We start from the raw sequence: 15,752 nt of genomic DNA on the forward strand, positions 1-15,752 counted from the left end.
TCCACGCGCTTGTCTGTCTGCCCAGAAAACCAATAATTTGTTTATTCAGTTAAATAAGATGGGACACTGACTTGCCAAAACATAGAAATGAGTGTTGAGCGCTGTCAATACATTCATGAATACAGATAGTGTTTTACACTGACTTTGATTTAATTTTAGCTGAGGGCTTATGCATCTTTTTGAAAGATTTTTTCCCTATGGCATTCATGGTGATCACTGCTAGGTCTGTAAACTCCAGGGATCTTCCAGCTCTCTTTTATCATATGGATAACATCTGTTGTAGGAAGAGGATCTGTATTTTAGTGGAATGACATAACTGAATTGAGGTCTTGGTAAATCATATCCACTGGCACATTGTCTACAAACCTTTTGCATTCTGATTTATGAGTGAATTTCAGAAACATATTTATGAATGAATTCTCCACAGATGGAGTGGGAATTGCACACTATACCTTTTTTCTTTACAAAGGATGGTGAGCTTTCTTCTTCTGATTCAGAGTTGACTTTTTCAGTGCACTCATAGTTCTGCATCTCAATTTTGCATCTCTCTGCAGTTGCTATAAATGCAGAACTGAATTTGCTGAACATTGTTATGTGTCTTTTTCTGGTAAATCAAGACAGCAAACCACCAAGTTCATGGAAGTTATGCCATCAGAAAAGCTGTGTGATATCAGAATTGGCTGTCTGTCTCATTGCAAGCAAAGCTATGCTCCAAATAAGACTAAGATTTACCCATTTCACACTTTCAGGTTCCCTTCTGATGTAGTATCTATTCTGGGCTTAAAAGCTCAGTTATTTCAGCCCTGGAGTTCTATTTCAAATCTTTTTTTCCCCTCTGTCTTCATTGTAGCTAATCTAATTTCTTGTTGCAAATGATTGATTTTCCCCCTTATTTCCTCCATTAGTATATCATACATTAGATGCTCAGAGAATATCACAAGACCATTCTGAATACCTGTTCAAACCTTATATTTTCAAAGGCTCTGCTGTCCTCAAGGCCCTCTCTCAGGGAGTTACTGAATTGCGTCTTACATCAGAGAGAGCCCTTACAGACATGTAAAGTAAGTTAATTTCCTCCCCCCAGCCTGCTGGCAGCTTATCACCACACCGACACTGAACACTTCATCAAATTGAGAGCCTGGTCCAGTACAGGTATCCAGGGTTTGAATGCCTGTTCACCTGGTTGTAGCCTCCAACTTCTTGCTTTGTTTTGTTTCTAACCTCTCTCTATCATGAAGTTTTAAACTGCAGAAAGTCAAAGTCCCCTGTAATTTCCTATCACTTTGTGGTCTTCATTTGTTAATGGACCCCACTGAAACCAACAGATCTTTAGCTACAATATTCTTTTACAGTTTTGCTGTCAGATTCTCTCATCAAAATCATTGTGATTTGGTGTAGTCATCAAATATTTATTTAACTCTTCATAAACTGATAAAATGGTAGTTTGATGCAGGAAACGTTTAGGTAAGCTACAAAGAAATCCAAGAGCGTGTTCATTTCTTTGGTATTAGTCAGTTTAGCTTTTTTCCAAGGGATGATGGCTTAGCTTTATTTGAGTTTTAATTTTGTTCCTTTTCAAAAGCAGAATGATGACTGTGCAGGCTACAGCAGGGACAAAGACAGAACAACATACATGGCCCTCTACAGGGGCTCTTGTGTTTTTACAAGAACAATGGTCTGATGGAAAATACAAAGCCAAGAATCCCATCAGGAAACTCCAACTTAAGTTTTTTATTTCAGTTGAATTCAAACTGGAATCCTTAATTTTCCTGAACAAGTTAGAAAGGCCCTTTTTATCATTAATAATAAAAATACATAAAATTACATTCCGCATCAGTCCTCTGCTGCATAGAGCAGTAATTTATGGCCCTGTTCTCTTGTATGGATCCAGCTGTATTTTCCAGTGTGCAAATATTTTCCAGGGTGCATTTTTTTGTGAAGACAATGATGTGGAGCATCATAGAGGATGCTGTAAGATTTTACTTAAACAAGGAATTTCTGACAGGCAGCTCCTCCTATAAAAATTTCACATAGCAATGGTAAAAAATGGGAAATGCAATTACTTATTTAGCTGAATTGAAACCAATTAATTTGAATTTATCAGAAAACACTAAAATGAAACATTTTGAGCACATTGCCAGTTGTCCCTACTTGAGTTGAGAAAAAGAGTAAGCTATCCCAACTTATGATGGAAATCTGGGATTTCACTCAGGGGAACTGAAAGGCAAACTAAAAACACGGTTACTGCCACAGCAATCCATATTTGTCTGGAACAGCAATTCCTTTCATTGCCTTTCTGTCTAGTTAATTAAAAGATCTGATAATGGTGATAGCAAATTCTGGTTTTTAGGGTTTTTTCCCTAATATTCTGACTTAAGCTTATGTTACCTTCAGCAGTTAGCTGATGAGTAGAGCTGTGGGGCTCTTTGAAGTATAACTGAGGTGGTGATTACATCAAACACCAACCCTTTCCTCTGTGCCCAGTATTGATAGACATTAATCTTCACCTCAGCTTGGATTCTGATATTGGGATACTCGTGACAGTGATATATTGGCTAGCACACTGGCAGAGCCCAGGGCTCATATCTTGTCCTCACAGATGAAATCTGAGTGTCCATCAGAGAATGTAAGCCTTGGCTTTGTCAGTATGCTAATTAGCCCAAGAATGTCAAGAGCATCCAGAGATCATTATTTAAATATAAGCCATGTTTTATCAGTTCTGTTGATCTATAGCCATGGAATAAGAAGCCAGTAGCAGATGAGTGGATTCACAAAGCATTTAGGTACTGAATTCCCAATGATGACAGTGAGACTTATGTTCCTAAATGTCTGTGTGGATCTGGGCCAATGGTAATTGCATGTCTACCATCCGCCTATGGATGACTTCTGGAGGTATGGACAATAATGTCCATGGCTTTGGTAGACAGGACTAGTTTCTCAGCACAAGATAATGCAGTACTCTTATTTGAAAACACTAAAAGCTAAAGGTCTCCAGCCAATGTTTCAGCATTGTCTAATTTTCTTCTGTATTGCAAATAAGTATGTTCCAGCAGCCTCAAACACCACCATGTGATAATTGCTAGCAAATGCAGATTTCACGCCACACAGAGCTGTTCCCACTGTTTAATACAATTATTGCTGCAGTTGGTAAGGGACAGGAAGCCAAGGCACTAAAATGAGTGACTTGTTCCCTCCTTATTCCTTCATCACTCCTTCCTTATTTTTCAGCTTTAGGTCTGTGTGCACTGAGCTGATGTTTTCAGTGATGCCAAGGCTGCTTTTCTTACTGGAAACAGGGTGTTTAGATCCTATCAAATGATTAGTTAAAGTCACTTATTCCCATGAGTATGAAATTGTGTTTCTTGTCACTAATAGTCCATCCTGTCAACCCAAACACCAAATTTTCTACCAGTCTTTAGCAATCAGCTTTCCTCGTTACTGCCTTGAGCAGCTCAGGATCACCAACAGACTTCAGCCCCTCACAACTCACTCCCCTTTCCCAATCATTGCTGAATATTTTGGCCTGCACAGAGTCACAGGATATCTCCCCAGGTTGCCTCTGGTTGCATTTCTCCTTGGCAAAAAACCACCTCATACCCGCTCCTGGTTTCCTGTTTTGTAGCCTGTCATAAACCCTAAGTTTATGAAAGCTTTTGGAGAGTTCAAGCACACTTGTATAGTCTGATAACTCTTATTAACAACATCACTGGCTGGTAACTTATATAATAATAGGTTTGAGAGTTATGACTTACTTCTATGAAAGTTGTGTTAATTTTTCCCCTACATTGTGTATTTCTCTGCATAAATATTGATTTTTTTTTTTTTTTAAATATACAGTCTTCTTCAGACACCCGAAGCAAGGTGCCTGTCCTGCACCCTAGCACTCTCCTCACACTTCTTGGACATTATTGTGGTATTTGCACCACTTTTCCTTTTGCTACCCTTTGTCAGAGCAAACTCATTACTTGGCACAAAACCCAGCACTGCCAAAATGCTAGGAGGTGTTTTAAGAAATTCAACTCCCATAGTAGATGGCTTTGCTTTCCAGAAAACCCACTTCTTCTCTTGCTTCTCAGATGTGGCAACCTGTGCCCTCATGTATCAAATTCAGCTGGAGTTAAGCAACAAGGATTGAGTCAGATGCTCTGTTGATATGCAAAGCCACTAAAATGAATCCTGCAAACGGGTGCTGGGGACAGCCCATCAAATAAAAAAAAAGTTAATTAAACTGAGACAAAAGCAGAAGCTCTGCCCAACTTCTGCCTCTTCCTCTAACTGCTATAGGAAGATCCTCCAAATTAATCCCTATCATCACAGCTCAGGGTAGTGGAGTAATTTGCTGGCATCTCATTTTCTCATTTCTCTGAGTCCGGGCCACAAGCGTAGTGACGTCCTGTTAGCCACTTTTCTGTCCTAGACAGGTGGACTTCTTTTCAAGTCCTCATGTGGGACGCTTTCCAAACAGCTTCACAGCTGGTTCTCTATCCTTCTTATGTGGCTTTATTTGTGACCTTATTAAATAGATAGGTAGGTAGGTAGGTAGGTAGGTAGGTAGATAGATAGATAGATAGATAGATAGATAGATAGATAGATAGATAGATAGATAGGTAGATAGATAGAGTGCTTTACAGTTTGCTACCAGTTCCGTGCTGGCTCCTCTCTCCTGCTGCCGCAGAAGGGGCTCCCCGCAGCTCTCGCAGCCTGTGTCGAGGCGCTGTTGGGGTTCCCGGGCGGAGAAGCCCCCGCGGTTCCCAGCGGGGCCGCAGCGGCGGTGCCGGGAGCGCCCGGCCCAGCGCCGCCCTCTGGCGGCCGCGCTGCGCATCGTCCCGGGGGCGCCCGGGGGGCTCATCCCCGCCCGGGGGGCTCGGCCTCCGCCTTCCCATGGCAGAGAAGATTAACAGGAAGCAAATCAGACACCAGATGTAGGCAAAACCAGTTTGTTCGGAGTTATCATTACTGAATGACTCTACATGACCTGATTTTCTTATTGAAACGTACAATACAAATAATGTAAATGGTTATGTTGCCTTGTTGTGTTTCTCCAGCACATTTCTTGGTGAGTTATGCTGCCCAGCTTTTGAACTACTCGCTTAGAAAAAAAGCTTAAACAGCCTTGTTGATTATGGGTTTAATTTTTTTTTCCTCTCTAAAACATGTATTTGACACGGAGTTGTTTAATTTCTTCCAATCTCCCAAAGTACAATTCTTATTATTAAAAGTAATAATTAGTTGTGGGTTTGTGTTTTTCCGTTAGGTGGGGAACTGTCCTTTCCCATGACAACCAAGATGGAAGAAAAAAAAAAAAGTGCATTTTACCTTATGAAAGGAAAAGAACAGCACGCAGTAGTTTATTGCACCAGCTGCTTGCCAGTGACAACATTGAAAGAAAAAAATGCTCCAACCCCAGAAGCCCAAGAAAGATACTGAGATGTTGCAGTGAAGGAAGGGAGTGAAACTGGAGGTGAATCCATCAGCACTGCTGCACCTAGGGAAGGGTGGTATGTCCTGAATGCTGCTTCTGCATGCCAGGGGTCAGAAGGGAAGATTCATTCTTATTAAATCAATGCCTATATATGCCAGCTAAGGGCTGTTGTTTACAATGCAAGGTCTCAACATAGATCTTATAGTCTTTAGCATTGCTGTCTGGCCTTGACAGAGTTAATGTTCGAATAAACTCTCAGGCTGACTCTGCCCAGGTTTCAACTATCAAGTAAAGTCTTTTAAATTATTACTGAGGTAACTCCTAATGGTCCCAGTGGAGTTCAGTGCTGTCTGACAGTAAATCCTAAAAAAAAGGTGTTAGTAGGATGGATTTGTAGCCTTGAGGTCGGTGTCACAGGCCTGGGGCTAACTGTTTTGCAGTGTGTATGCCATTCCATGTTCTGCTGTCGTCAGCTGTCTTGCCAGGGGAATGCTTCCACATCCCTGCTTAGGGCCAGCAACTGCAGGGAAGTGCTGGCTCTGCTGACAGCCAAGGGCAGGAGAGCATTCCACGAATGTTTGACCAAAGTGCCGTGCTATAAATTGCCCGGATTAAGGTGCCCTTCAAGAAGAATTAGGAAACTGGGGACAAGCATGGGTCATGTGAACTTTTCTTGCCCTTCTAATGCTACTGTCCTTTACCTTCTTGCACCCAGATTCACCCCCCCCCTCTTTTTTTTTTAAAATTCTATCTTGGAAAACAGATGTATGAAAGAAGAGCATCTTCTCTTTCAGCTCCAGCCCAGACTTTTAATCTGGCTTCCTTCCCTTCCACTCCACTGAAGTTTCTTGCACAAAAGGCTATAACTCTTTCTTGTAAGACTCCTCTAGCCTAAATTGTGCCATTACACTCACCTTACTTGGCCACTTAAGATGATGTATTTGATTACACAATTAACCCAAAATCTCAGCTTTGCCTGCTTTCCTCATCTGCCCTCTCTTCTTCTGCACACTTTTCCCTTCTGCAGGATCTTTGATGGCTTCTCTATGTCTCCCCTCAGCTGTTTGGGGGATGTTGAGATGATCTTTCCTTTGTATCCTTCTTTGACACTTCAAGCCATCTTTATCCACAAACTTTGTCTCATGCAGATGACTTTCAAATCTCAATGACTTTGTCTCCATCTATCACGATGGGAATCTTGTCTTGCAGTATTTCCTTGGGAATTATTTGTTGCCAACATGAGCTCAGCATGGCAGAAGAGATATTAATGTTTTCTCTACACCAAGGTGGCAATACTTTTCTTGACTGCTTTTCACTCAGTCCTGCTTTCTTCTTGTTCTTCTCCTTGCATTCTCAGGTCTATTTGTCTTGTAGGGTGTGGAGGTGTGTGTGGAGGTGTGTCCTACAAACTATGTGGAATGTAGCTTTTCCTACCTCTTTTATTGTCAAAGTTTGTTGCCCTGATGTCCATATCTTGCCTGCTACAGCATTTGTTGCTCTCAAAAAATGCATTGTTTCTCCTCAGAGTGCTGCTGCCAAGATCCTTTTCCTTGCATCAGTAATATCTGTGCATCTTTTCCAAATGTGCCTTCCTTTAAAGTGCATCACACACACAGCTCTCTTGATTCTCAAGTCCCTTTTCATCCCACATTTACTGGGCACAGGCTGGTTCCTTGCTCCTGCTGACCCACCATACAACCTTACTCTTTCAGTTACTGCATTTTCAGGTGCTGTTATGGCTGTGTTACTCTTAGAGCCTGGCAGAAGATTCCTGTAAATATATATCTGCATGGTCTCTCCTTCCAACATTTCTTCTCCTCTCCATGAGCACACATCCAAGGTGCTAGGCAGTTCAGACAGCCCTTCCAGCTGTGTCAGTTTTTGATTACTGCGTGTCATGATGAAATGCTGGGAGTGAATAGGGGATTTATGAAGTTCAATAACACACTGAAGGAGTTGTCTAATTTAGGATGAATAAGTTATTTTCAAAGGCACAGTGGGAGCACTTCACATTGTGTGGCCTGCATCTTCATTTGCAGTACAGGTTGTGCATCAGCAAGGCTGCAGGATGAAGGAGAAAACCTGACGATGCTTCATTTCCATTTTTAACCATGCAAGAAGCCAGCATACCATATCCACTCAGGGGATTTTTATGCTGTGCATTATAATCAGTTCCTGCCCCAGCCCCTCTGACCTCCAGTCATGCAGATATAAGTACAGATCACTGCTTAAAAAAAAAAAAAAAAAATTGATGGAATTTACTCTCTGTAAAGCTCTGCTGTAAATCAGATCCCTGGAATGAACTGGATTAGAAAATCACCTTTTTGTAAACAGTTTCTGTTAACTTTTGTGACTGAAATAGAGTGGTGAACTGAGACACAGAGCACGATATGAGCACGTAGGTGTGACAGCAATAAAAATGAAGAATTTGCTTGAAGAGATTATAGGCAGGATACTTTACACTGCTTTGTTCCCTCTGGGAGATGAACAGTTTGCAGAAGAAGAATATTCGGTAAATCAGTGGATGTTGCACGCCACAAACTCAGCAGGGAGTAATCCCTGGTTCGCTGGCTCCTAGCCCCTGTAATCCAGTTATCAGGAAACAGCAGAACCCTGAGCACACGGACACCTCTCCTGACACTGGACAGCAGATGCAAGTTTATCCACCCCCACGTCCCCTGGGTGCTGGAGGTGCCTGGTGTGGAGGATGCTGCATGGGCTGACTGCCCTGGTACAGCAGGTGAGCTCCTGCCCTCCAAGGTGAGAGCTGTGCCAGCCTTGGCCAGACTCGGTCTGCAGGTGGATGCAGCAGCATCCTCTGGGTCCCACCACCAGACCTTCTCCCATGGAACCTCACAGGGGCTTAGGACCCCCTGTTGCACTAGATGTTCAAAGTGGTCCATTTAGATATGTAAAAAAAATTACCAGTGTCTTTCAAAAGATCCTGTCACACTGGTTGTTCATGCTCTTCAAAAATCTGCCTGTAGCTGTGACTGTGACAGCTGCAGCTCTCCAAGCAACTTTGAAAAGCAGGTCCTCATGTACGTTTCTCAATGATCACTGCATTTGTTTGAAATTCTGGCTCCGTTTCTATGTGGTGAACTCATAAGCAATGTAGGAGCCTAAATTCCATTATGTTTAATATGGATTTAACTGCTTTTGAAAATTTTACCCGTAGAGCTTTTACAAATCTCCCCCTTTGTGCACAATTAAGGAGTAGGAAGGTTGTCTCTTTGCAGTTGTCATTTGGAGGTTGGATAAAGGTTGGGAGATGAAAAGAAAGTATCTGTGGACTCCCTCATTGTCCAACAGAAAACCATTATAATGCAGGACCAGGCTTGTGAGACCTGCATTATTCTATTCACAACTCTGCCAACAGCCAGTTAAGCAACTTTGTGCCACAATTACTTCTTCTTTTTTGCATACATACAGGTTACTGCAATGATGAAATATGGGCATTGATGCTTACCTTCCTTTGGAGAGAGCTTGGAATCTTGAAATGAACACTATAGCAGAGGTGGCTATGAGAATACAAATACCCAGACATTTAGCCTGCTGAGGGAAGGTAAATGCTAGAGTGGTATGATGGAAAAGGTATACCATTTATAATAAACAAAACCTCTCAAATGCAATTTATGACAAGACAAAAAAATGTCTGGGAAACATCCTCAGCATTTTTAAGTTACTTCTGGGGAACATCTGCAGACTAGGCAATGGTGAATAAAACCTGTGTCCTTCATTTTGTTAGCAGTCATCTTCCCTGAAACAGTCTACTTACATCTGACATAAATAATGAATGGTTTTTACAATATAAACTAAGTTTCAAGAATTACAGGATCTGTTTTTGTTTGGTTTAGGTTCTGGGTTTTTTTCTTCTTCTGCCTTTGTCTTTTCAATTTGTCATTCTCTGTGCTCAAAAGAGTTTGTCCTAAACCTGAAGCCTGGGTTTGTCAAAACCAAAAATTAGAAAGCTGTAACTGTAGACTTGAAGTGCTTCCTGGAATAATCTATCAGCCTGGCAAAGTTGAAGTGCATTCTCTCAGAGGTCATGAGAGCCTCTTCCTTCACTGATGGAGACACCTGGGACATGCTGATGTGCCTGCCTTCACCTCGAAGGAAGAGTGATCAACACCACCGTCTGCTGGAAGATAAGAAAGATTTCCAGCATCACTTCTCTTTTCTTGCTTTGCTCACTCCAGATAGTTTGCCATGTAAAGGTAAGAGAGATTTCAGTGTAGGAGCGTTTAAATGGTGAAGAGTGGTGACTGAGTGATTCTATTACAAGATTTTTGGCAGACTGAACACTTCAATGTCCATGTGGAAGAATAAAGGCTCATGACGAGAGCTAGAGATGTTATTTTTCTGAGTGATGGGTTTACAAATCCCAGAGTCAACAAGTCATTTGAATGGGATGGGACACAAGAAGTCTCTGGTCCCATCGCCTACTCAGGGCAGGTCACTGTCACTGCTGACCAGGCTGCTGGGAACAGAGATCCATCAGGATTACACCAAGTGGCTGTTAGCAACTCCAGAGGTGCCCTTTCCACTTCCTCTCAAAGTTCAGAAAGCAAAGGGGGAAGAGAGAGGAGGGGGGAAGCATGTGTGTCTTTGCCATGCAGCCCATATCACCAGACTCCCAAATATGCTGGGGGAAGTTCTAGGAGAGGTGTCCCACCACACTGTGTGGCTGGGCTGCTTCAGTAGCTCCACAGTTCCTCTCTGTGCCTTTGGTACATCACGCTGTGCTAAACATGGCATTGCCTCCAAATGGCATCCACCCAACCTGGCAGCCTTGCCAGGAGCTGGCCCTGACCCACAAACCGCCTGCACGCCCTGACCAGACTGTGCACAGCAGCTCCGCGTCCCCTGCTTTTAACAGTGGCAAACTCCAGCCTATTTTTAAAAGCAGGCTTCTATCGGAAAGGCATACCAGAAAATTTGACTTCTCCTTTATACCCTCAAGCTCCCAGTGCAGCACTTTCATGGGTGTTTGGCTTGGAAAAAAAAACATAAGTAGCCCTACTTAAAGTTAAGGGTACACATAAGTCCTTTGTTGACTTAGAGTGAACAGCAGCAAAGCAGCTGAAAACACTGACCCAGGTCACAAGAATGAGGCAGAAAAACAGCTATTAAAGTCTCCTTCTCTGAATCCCACCCTGGGACATGGCTCCCAAACCCCAGGACAGTTTCCAGATTGTGTCCTGAAATGCTTCTTTTATGCAGAAACTAGTGATCACCCTTTATTGCCTTGTTTGAATCGCCTCCCCCCTCACCTCAAAGTAACTCTAGCAGTTGGTAAAACATCCTTTTGCCTGCAAAAATGAGCAGTTGCAAGGGGAAACGTAAATTACAGCTTCATTTAATTCTGCAGGCTAGTTTCCAAATTAACTATATTTCTCAGCAGTCCAGAAAGTCATCGTATATATTCATAAATAGCCTGTTATAAAGCAGTAAGACACCAGTAATAGCTATATCTTAATTAAGTTCTAAGAAAGAGCTATTTCAGGCTGTTATAAGCCAAGCAACTTTCTACTGTCTAAACATGTATTACCTATAGATGCCAGTATGGTGGGTACCTCATATATAGAAATTATCATGTTGAATGGCAAACTTCATGCCTTGGTATTGTTATCTCTCAATTATAAAAAATAACAAAAAATGTGCAGAGTTCAAGCTTCCCTGGGTAACTTCAGGCGCACTCTGCTAATATTCATTTGCCTACCTTAACAACAGTGTTTATTTTATCTTAATTGGCTTTATTAATTTAATTTGCTTGGGGGGTAGGAGGAGGGTGAATTTGGCTTCATACCATCGTTGTCTTTCACTGTAACAATTGAATGCCCAAGTGTGAGGAAAATACGTGTGCTCTTACTTGCGAAGGTGGGATGGCTGTTCTGATCTATTTGCAGTGATATTAACTGGGGGGAGTAGGGGGTATTTTATTTTTTTGTTGTTTGGAGGTCTGTCCTGGAGCTGTACGTGAGCAGACGTGTGTTTTTTCACCTAAAGAGTTAACGGGGGTGCTGCCCCCCCGCCCCCGCGGCAGTGCCCGGAGCATCCAGCAGGCGGCCGGCGCTTCCCGGCGCTTCCCGGCGCTCCCGCCGCGCCGGGAGCAGCCCGCGCGCACCGTGGGAAGCAGCGCAAGGATTGACGTCCGGAAGATCCTGCCTATGGGATCCGAGCCGCCAGCCGAGCCCCGCTTTTCCCCTCACTTTAAATCCATCCGGCGGGGGGCAGGCGCTGAGAGCGGGAGAGGCTGGCAGTGCAGCGTGGCAGCAACTCCCGAAAGTTCGTGCTTTCCCTAACTCCCTTGTTTCGGACTCGGAGCTGCTCGGCAGACCTGAAGCTGGGAGTTTAGCAAGCCCCGTTTTTGAAAGTGCCTGCCGCTTGCTGGTTTGCGAATTTTGTAATTGGCCTTCCAAAGATGAGGAATACACAAGAGCAAGACAAGTCTTGGAGGGAAAAGCAAATTTCAGGATTCAGACTATGCTAAAAGATGTTCTCCTTTCACCTTATGGAAACAGGACTGTGGAGCAAGCTGCAGGTGCTTTTCGGTTTGGTTATTATCAAGATGTCTCACAAAGTGATATGACTTTTCAGCTCTTCTCACTGCTTAAAGCCAGCAAGGAGCAGCAAAATTAAAGCAAGAAATTTATTTTTGTGAGGACTTTCAAAGAGGAAAGCTGTCATCCGAGAAGAGCAGAGTAGGACAATGGCATCTGGAGAGTGCCTTCTGCTAGACCTAGAAACAGATAACTTCATTCTCTACAACTTCTCTGTCAACCAGAGTGCAAACTTCTCCCTCCTCGGTGATGACTGGTTCTACCCAGCATTCCTCTACGCCATCCCCACAATCTATGGGATCATCATTTTGATAGGCCTTATTGGCAATATCACTTTGATTAAGATCTTCTGTACTGTTAAATCCATGAGAAATGTCCCTAATTTGTTCATCTCCAGTTTGGCTCTGGGAGACCTGCTGCTTTTAGTGACTTGCGTGCCCGTGGATGCCAGCAGGTTCCTTGCTGACGAGTGGCTGTTTGGCAGAACTGGATGCAAACTTATCCCCTTCATACAGCTCACCTCTGTAGGGGTGTCAGTCTTTACTCTCACTGCTCTCTCAGCTGACAGGTAAGCTTGGCTGCTGTCACCTTGAAAAGAAGCCTGCATAATTATAACTCCATAAAATGCACGATTACAAATATGTATTTTCAGGTAAGAAGTCTATTTTTAATGTAACGAAGGAAATAAAACTATCTTAGGTAATTTCTGGTGTTTACTAGCATAGAACTTGAGGAGGATGCAGACTGAACACAGGATACTTTTTCTAGGCTAAACTAAATGTTTGTGCAATTTAGCTAATAGTCTACATAAATTCAAATAGAAACGAGCAGATCAAGCTAAAGACCAGAGAGAGAAAGTGCCGTTAATGAAGCTCTGCTAAAAGGTAGCATGTTCATATTTGCCAAAAAGATAATTGATCCATATTTCATCAAGTGTGAAGGCACTGGACCAGCAATTTAAAGTGCAGTGAGAATCAATTCTTTGTAGTGGTTTGCTTCCTTAAGGCTAATTATATGTGAGGCAATATTTCATAAAATATTTTTCAGATATACAAATGAGGATGCCTGAAGCCAGGAATCGCAGTTTGTTATAGCCTGTGTATTTCCCTTGGTTAAACTGTTTGCCCCTTACCCAATCAAAACTGGTCTGTGCTGTAGATTCAGAAACTTCATCTTCCCATAAAGTTTGGTAAAAAATAATGTTTAGTAAATATGCTTTTTTAGAATACGTTAAAACAACTTTGACTTTAACAAATTATATGCTTCTATTAAGCCAAACTTATTTTTGGTTTCTGTGAGGCTTTGAAAACTTGTTTCAGAGCATTCAGATTAAAATTCAAAAGACATTTTCATTTGAAGGTTATTTGGAAGAAGGGAGCCTACCTTTCTGGAAAGGTTGTAAGTATCAGGCATTGGCTTTTATAGAAACTCTTATGTACATCAGAAAAGACAGGATATTTTGCTTCTAATTTGGTTACTTCAGAAAGAGATTAAGGAGCACATTGTCACCATGCTGAGGTGACACCAAATAACTGAGTGAAGAATTATTTCAGTTTTGTTTTGCTCAAAAAAGACCTAGGGACTGTATGTTTGTTCACAAATAAGTGAAATTAGGTTTACTTTGGGTAGTTCCTTGCAGGCTACTCTGTGTCTCTCTTCCTAACTTGCTTTCAAACATCAGGCTACTTTTTTCAGATTTCAATGTGGTTTATGCTCATATTTCAATGTACTGTATCCAGTCTCAAAGAAAGCAGATGACTCCTTAGGGTTTCAGGGACAGAACAGTCAGTATGTTTGTCAACTCTATGTTGGGATATGTATAAAAATAGCACTGCTTGTCCCAATAGCAGATGGCAAACAGACCTATATGTAAATAAAAGTCTTAAAGGAATGTGCTTGAAATGTGTTGGGAAAATAGGAAAACTGCACAAACTCCCTAGTAAAGGACCACGTACACTTTTATTCCTGAGTGTGATGTGGTAGGTGGATCCCACCTGACTACTCTGAAGAAAGTATAGGAAAACAATAAATATTCCTCCAGGAAATTCATCTTTCCAGTTTTAAGGGCTGTAAGGAAAGGAAAAATGCATTGTAAAGAAGATTATGTTAGAGAGATTTGTTGGTATCTGATCATGTGCCGCATAAGATAAACTTTGCAAATGTTTTACTGAATAACACATCAATAGCACTTTTTGCCTGAAGTGAACAGAACAGAAGACAGCAGCTGTGCCAAGACTGGGATTTGGTGACTAAGTTATGAACTTCGGCTTTATCTGAAAGCTGTTAACCATCATGCTTCACTGGTTATCAAATATTACCACAATTTTCAACGTTCTCATTTCCAAGGGATCATTTTACCCTCTTGTAATGCATCTGTGATCCACTGCAGGAGGAGATAATAATGAAACTTCTAACTTTGTTAGATCTATGGATCTAAACTGCTGTACATTGAAACACAAATGTCCCTTATCTGTTATGTTTGCTCAAGTTTCTGTTTTGGTAAGTTAACAGCAGTGCTGGGATTATTTTGTTAGAACATAGTACAGTCTGTATTTTGTCAGCTCACAGCCCATTAGTCTATTTTCTTAAAATTGTCACCATGAACTCCAGACCCCAGTATTAATCAGAACCATTTGGAAAATAAACATAAAATGTAAAGGGAAAACTTCCAAGATATGAGTTAAATGTGACCACCATGGTGATGCCTGTCTGGGGCTGTGGAGGGTCTGGCAGCCCAAGACCCGGCTGTAGCCCCAGAGGCAGAGAGGTGCAGAACCTGACATGTGGGATGGTTTCATAGACAACCATTTCTGAGGACAGAAGTGATATTGCACAAAGGAAAACACCTGCAGAAGAAAGAGGCATGGTGGTGATACTGGGTGACATGAGGCCTCGGTAGTCCAGCAGGCAATGCTGCTCAGGCACAGCTCATCTCACTTGGCTTTTGCTGTCTGAGGTGAGAAGCCATTCCAGGACAGTCATCAAGGTGTCCTAGTCCATGGAAAGAGATGCCTCCAAAAGGGACAGGATAAATCACCACATGAAGATACCTGTTTCCTTCCTCGGATATAGAGGAAGCCTTGCTCTTTAGCACAGATTACGTGCCTGTATTTGAGATTGCTAATGGTCAGGGATGTGAACCCTACCTGAGATGCTCACATGAGGCATGTGAATGTCCCTCTTCTCATGAATCAAAGCCATAGACCATGGGAAAGGAGAAAAACCTTCTAAACCCTCTGCTGTGAATAGCATCACATGGCACTGTATCCAAAGAAAGGGGGACTTGCCAGTGCACTACAGAATTTTTGTCTATAATTCCTCTTCCGCAAAAAATTAAAATAAAACCCTCTTGGTTCAAGTGTCCTTCTGCTGACAAAAGTAAGTGGGAATAACTGCTGGCATTACTGAAGGTATCATTGTGATGCCCAGAGAGACCTGGCATTGCAGGGATCAGAAATCTGATGCGTAAAGAAAAGCATTGGAGTGTGATACAAGAGGGTCATTTCCAGAGTCATGACCATTGAAACCCAAGATGAAAGGCAGGGCTTAGGTGTGATGGGCAGATAGAACACGTTGAGAGGGTGGTGAGACACTTCTATGCTGCATGTTACAACAACGGTACAAATCCTCTCAGTTGCTTTGAATCATCTTCTGGAAATGAGGGACCCAATTTTAATAGGTTTTTGCACATCCCATATCATCGATGCAAGGGTGTACTTCCTGAGGTATGCTCTTATTCTTTCCATTTCCACTTTGCCCTGTGTTAG

The 15,752-nt window shown here is 42.3% G+C and overlaps 2 protein-coding genes across 5 annotated transcripts in view; one reads left to right on the forward strand and one right to left on the reverse strand.

Moving 5' to 3' along the window:
• Nucleotides 1–15,752, reverse strand: part of RBBP7 (RB binding protein 7, chromatin remodeling factor) — a 436,269-nt gene that overhangs the window by 95,062 nt on the left and 325,455 nt on the right. The gene's annotated exons all lie outside the window — the stretch shown is intronic.
• The window catches only part of GRPR (gastrin releasing peptide receptor), a 99,966-nt gene that overhangs the window by 64,140 nt on the left and 20,074 nt on the right, over nt 1–15,752 (forward strand). For 2 of the 4 annotated variants that reach the window (XM_050331942.1, XM_050331943.1), the window contains exon 1: nt 11,563–12,553. The exons of the other annotated variants lie outside the window; for them this stretch is intronic. In XM_050331942.1, the coding sequence (XP_050187899.1) occupies nt 12,135–12,553 (419 nt within the window). In that variant the 5' untranslated portion in view covers nt 11,563–12,134. Of the gene's footprint in view, nt 1–11,562; nt 12,554–15,752 lie in introns of those variants that run through there. 4 annotated transcript variants of the gene reach the window in all.

This window comes from Myiozetetes cayanensis, unplaced genomic scaffold (assembly GCF_022539395.1).
Source record: "Myiozetetes cayanensis isolate MyiCay16 unplaced genomic scaffold, myiCay2020 scf5-8, whole genome shotgun sequence".
Classification (NCBI taxonomy): Eukaryota; Metazoa; Chordata; class Aves; order Passeriformes; family Tyrannidae; genus Myiozetetes; species Myiozetetes cayanensis.